We start from the raw sequence: 6,000 nt of genomic DNA on the forward strand, positions 1-6,000 counted from the left end.
CCCACTTTTTAAACTGGTTCCCACTATGTCCAACCACATAAATTCCTGGAAAAATGAGGGTACAGTCTGTGGAAGAGATCTTTCTTTATGTGATGCTTACGTATTTGGACAAATATAGACCACTCCACCATCCAAATGAATTATGTGGCTAAGCCGGACATTTAAGAATGTCCAAGTTATCTGTTAATTCAGGGTAGAACCTATGATATAAACTTGTGCATACCAAATACTTGAAATGCTTATGATTTCACAAAGACTTATGAGTTAAACAATTTTTCATTCAAAACTTTAAAATAATCATTAAACCATGTTTACTTAGGGAACAGAAGTCTTTCACATAATCTGGTTTTTCCAAAGACACTAAATGGAATGAAATAGCTAAACCCAATTTCAGACTTTTGAACACATTTTGTGATAATAAAGATATTTAAGTGTACTTACCTAATAGAATTAAAAATATACTAAGAAAAAATGGTCTATTACAGTGCCCACTGCACAGAGTAGGCAACTCAATAAGTATGTTATATAACAAAAGATAGCAATAAAAAGATAGTGTCTAAAATTTACAGATAAATAGAAAAACTCTTCCCTAGTTAATGTCAAATGTGAGGTTATACCATTTTTAATTTGTGAAATATGCTTTCATAGTTAACCGATAAAAATTATACTTCCACTTTTTAAGTATCGCTAAAATATATTTAAAACTATCTCATTATAAAAATATATTCTCAAATTTGCTTGGCAATAAGCAGAGTCAAGGTTTCTTTGATCATGAAATTCAGAGAGACTGGTCTAGACAGCTCTAATCAATGAAAATAAAAGGTTCCAGTTACCTCACAAATCATTAGAACAATTTTTTTTAAAGGTCACTAAAAGGAATTTTTCAGCTGACATTAATTTTTCAGGATTAAGGAGATATGTAAAACAAGAGTAAATTATAACACATGTTTTAGTATCCTCACTCACCCTCAACCTCCCAAGGACATAAACAGTGATGTAACAAAGTAGAGATAATCCTTAAATCACCTATTCTAGTGCAGAGCTTCCCACAATAGTTCCTCAGAATCCTAGTATCCCTCAAAATAGTCACAAATATCCCAGAGGAAAAAAAATGTTAGGTTAAGCATAGTTAAGCAAATTTCTCTACTATAGGAATCCTCAGGGCATTTAAAATAAAATATGCATAGCGAATTTCCCAAAGAGGATTATTACAGTTGCACTGTTTCCCAAATTTAATCAAAGAAGCCTTCTCTTAACCTTCTATTAAATCCTGTTGGAGATGAGGGTTAAACAGAACTCAGTCTGAGAGGTAAGAGGGTGCCAAAAGAGCCCTTAAACACTGATTCCCTACATGGCCAGGTAAAATGAAGACCAGAAATTTAATAAATAGCATAGCTATAATGACTAAAAAATAATTCAATGAACAAGTTATGAAAAGCTTTTTTAAAAACTGTAGGCGATTCCTCGCACTCATTAAAAAAGCAGTCTGCTATCAGTCATGCTGAAAGATGACCATAAACATTTATTATAAATGTCATAATGACAAATTAGCTAAATGCTATTTCCATTCGTATTTTAAGCTTAAATATTACTCAAGTTAATTTATTTGAACACAAAGATAAAACATGTCTAGAAATTGGATGCTGCAGATGAAGGTTAATAAAACTTTAATTTTTAATAGAATCTTGCACTTACTTGCCTGAAATTAAGCATCACGTGTTAACCTCGCTATATACACATATCTATTATATTGTGGCTCATTGAAAGAATCTATAGTAAATTGAACACAGAATTATCAGTGTTGCATTTGTATGTACATACGTGTGTTTATGTGTGTGCGCATATCAATAAGACAAATATACCAGAGTCCATGAATAAAAGTAGGAAAATAAATTTTAAAAGAGTTCAAGTCAAATTAAGCAAAATATTATATGTAATCTGAATGAGATTCAACTAGATTTTTATAATCCACATTTATACTTAATTCTTTTTAAAACACACAGAATTAACAAAATACACAATGGCAAGCAGTGATATAAAACTAATTTTAGATGCTGTGTGATGATTTCTGTAGATTAAGAAATGTAGGTTATAGGTTTAGAATTCAGAAAATAATGGGAATTCACTTACCTCTAACTAAAGTTCTCTGAAGGTAGTATCCTCCTTAGAACCCCTATCTTGGGTAGTTCACCTGCTGTAATTTCCCCAAAGAGATTCCAGCAAAGTCTAGCAAGTTTTAAGTTCCCTTCTGCAAGCCCTATTAGCGCATGTGTGTTATATAAACTTGCTTACATACTGCGTCATAGCTGTAACCTCCAATTCCCACTGAATCACCACCACCATCACTACCACCACCATCCATGTATCAATGGAGGACACCACCTTTGGAGAACTTCATTTGGAAATGTGTCTTTTTTCACTTCTCCAGAAGTATCCTCCAAAGTGCCTCACTGCTGAATCTATAATGTAGTTGAGAGAGTGGTGGTAATTCAGCAGGCGAGAAAATGAGGACACAAAGATTTAGCTAAGCAATTGGACTTGATTACTCAAATACAGTATCCCAACATAACAAAACAAATAACATTAGCCTCCTCAACACTCAATTAATATGTAAAAACATTAAACTGAATGTATACATGAAAAAGCTTTCATAAAAAATACTTTCATAACCAAAGCAGAAAACATCGTCTTTATCATCTGGGACTACCAAATATTTCCCTAGTGTATTTTGCTGAAGAAGTGCCAATATTTAGGGGCACCTGGGTGGCTCAGTCATTAAGCGTCTGCCTTCGGCTCAGGTCATGATCCCAGGGTCCTGGGATCCAGCCTTGAGTCCTGCTCCCTGCTCAGTGGGAAGCCTGCTTCTCCCTCTACCACTTTCCCTGCTGTGTTCTCTCTCTCGCTGTGTTTGTCAAATAAATAAATAAAATCTTAAAAAAAAAAAAAAAGAAGAAGAAGTGGTACCAATATTTAAAAATGAGTTAGGAAATAAGTCATTGAAAGACAAAAGTTAGTAATTTTTTAATATGCCCCTCCTACCTTAAACAATTTTAAAGAAGGAAGTAAAAACTGTTCAAACAAAAGTAGAAAACAAAACAAGCCACTCACACCAAGGTCAATCTCACAGACCTAGGATGGCAGTTTACAAAGGATACTATTAATGAAATTTTTCAAATCTATTCAGGAAACTGACTGAAACATAGTACAGGAAAGAAGACTTGGTCTTATACTACCAAGAAAATGTCTTCTACTTGGATTCCCACCGAATGATTCCATAACTTCTTATCAATTATTTCTTGAAAGCCATATGAGAGTAGGGAGAAAAGCAAAGGGAAACAACTGTCCGAGGGGCCAGAGGACCAAACCATTTTGGAAGCACTATTTTAGAGGATAAAGTATGGAGTAGCTTTAAAATCACTGATTTTAGCTACAAGCCAGCATCAGCTTGGTAACAACATAAATGAGGCCCAAAACAATATAGCCCTGAAAGTGTCCCCTGGCTCATAATAAATTCAGAATAAATGTTTCTGAACACTGTAATTTTCAAAATCAACTTAACTTTCCATGGCTCTCCTTTTGTATCAGTAAATACAATAAAATGCAATAAGAAAATTATCAAAAACCAATTGAAGAATGGATAAGACAATGAGAAAACCTTAGATAACCTCCCAGTTGTATTTTCAGTATATAATTAAGCTTATTTTTAGTTAATCAATTAACTAATTTATATCAGATTCTTCAAATTACTGTACTTCCATGATGCACAGTTTTTAAATTAAATTTTAGAATAACGATGTTCCTTTAAAAAATGTGGCCTCTGTTTATTCTAAAAACCAGAGGTTATTTTTCCAATTTAAAAAATATATGATGGGGTGCCTGGGTGGCTCAGTGGGTTAAGCCGCTGCCTTCGGCTCGGGTCATGATCCCAGAGTCCTGGGATCGAGTCCCGCATCGGGCTCTCTGCTCAGCGGGGAGCCTGCTTCTCACCCCCCCCCCAACTCTGCCTACTTGTGATCTCTGTCAAATAAATAAATAAAATCTTTGAAAAAAAATAAAAATAAAAATAAAAAATATATGAAACAGGACATCTGGGAGGCTCAGTCAGTTAAGTGTCTGCCTTTGGCTCAGGTCATGATCTCAGAGTTCTGGGATCAAGCCCCTCGTTGGGCTCCTTGCTTGGTGGGGAGTCTGCTTCTCCCTCTCCCTCCCTCCCCTCAACTCCCTTCTCATGTGCTAATAAATAAAATCTTTAAAAAATATATATATATATACGGAATATACACAAAACAAAAAGTACTTTCCAATACAAAAAATGGTCACAAAAGAGCATTTATAAAACGGACTCTTAAGAGGTTAGAAGAAAAAAAAAAAGGATAAAGTGAAACAATCAAGTCATCTATCAGAAAGAATAAAATACTGAACCATGAAGCAGTACATTTGCATTCAATTTCCCTTTTATACATGCACTATTAGGACTCACTGAAGGGTCAAAAATCTTCTAGATCTTGCTAGTTTAAGTGCAGGAATTACTAACAACCCAAGAAGGTGTATCTAGGATGATACTTACCTTACAACAGATTATACCACTGTGCTATTATGTATTCTGTGTATGGATACACAAGCAGTCAGCTGAAAGGTACACACCACACTAGCAAATGCTTGACTGGACCCATAAGGCCGGATGACCAATGGAATATCAAGATACGTGTCGATTCTCCAGCCCTCATAACCACATTCCAGACACCTCACGTAGTCCTTCAGCTTGCCTTGATATAGTTCATTTATAAGATCAGCCTAAAAATAAGAATATTAAAAAGTGTTCCTTAAAAATTATTTTTAAAATACACAAAAACACAATAATTCCTGCTTTTAAAGGTAAGTTTCAAAGGCTACTCATTCTTTACTGCTTAAGTTTTAGAAAGCGTTAAGGTTTACCTAAAATTCTATTTTAAAGATGAAAGCTTGACAAAAATTAATTAAACATCAAAAATTAGATTAACACTAGTTTAAGAATCAATGTACAAAAATTAACTAGTTCAATTCTCTTATCACTAAAAACCCCACTAATAAAATGGTTTGTTGAAATCGATTTATTATACTATTTATTATACTATTAAGCTTCATATTATCTTTTCTTTAGGTTGAGAATACAACTCATCTATCACTTTAGGCATGTTGATAATTACATAACTAACTAACCAGCTAGTTTTTTAGCTTTATACATGCATACCACTACTCTCACAATACTATATTCTGATTCCTAAAATCCTATCTTCTAGCTCAAGGTGCAAATAAAACTTTTTAACTTTCAGTAATAGACATAAAACAATTTTAAGGGGAAATGTTATACTGCAAATTTTCTTTAAAAAGGTATAGACATTTTTAAAAAATTCTATCTCCATCAAAATATCCTCATTTAAAAGAATGGATCTCTCACTAACTCCACAAACTTAGCAAACTTGGGCTTCTGTCCCAAAAAAGACAGGTAATTCCTTTAGTAAGGACCCTCCAAGTGAATGTCTCGCCTCAAAATTCTTTTACCAAAATTTGGGAATGCAAAAGGAATGCCCCAGCTGATCTTTCAGTGGAATTGTTGACCCAAAGAGGGACATAAAAAGGGTAAGAGTAACTTCAGACCTATGAAGAAGGAACATCCCCTAATACCATATACATAAAGTTACTACAATATAATAGGACTAGGTAGAGAAACTAGATCACTAAGTAAACCTAATTTTTTTTCAAGATCTCTTAAGTAAGATTGGAAAAGAAGTAAAGTGTATTACAATTTACCTCTTTCATAAATTTCTCTCTCTTGAACTTTCTAGGGCTTATAAGCCTTCAAACTAGGACCCATCATCATTGTCTATACTACTGCCATTTATTTAATGAAGCCTTCTTCATTCATCTGCTTCCATCATATTTGATTATATCTTCTGCATCTTAGAGGGCATTTCTTTCTTTTTTTTTTTTTTTTAAGATTTTATTTATTTATTTGATAGA

General features: G+C 33.6%; 1 protein-coding gene across 1 annotated transcript in view; it reads right to left on the reverse strand.

Annotated features, from left to right (window-relative positions):
* The window catches only part of USP47 (ubiquitin specific peptidase 47), a 107,999-nt gene that overhangs the window by 44,958 nt on the left and 57,041 nt on the right, over window positions 1-6,000 (reverse strand). The window contains exon 7 of the mRNA XM_080816290.1: window positions 4,645-4,794. Coding sequence (XP_080672416.1) covers window positions 4,645-4,794 — 150 coding nt within the window. The remainder of the gene's footprint in view (window positions 1-4,644; window positions 4,795-6,000) is intronic.

Source organism: Martes martes, assembly GCF_963455335.1.
Source record: "Martes martes genome assembly, chromosome: 10".
NCBI classification, from domain to species: domain Eukaryota; kingdom Metazoa; phylum Chordata; class Mammalia; order Carnivora; family Mustelidae; genus Martes; species Martes martes.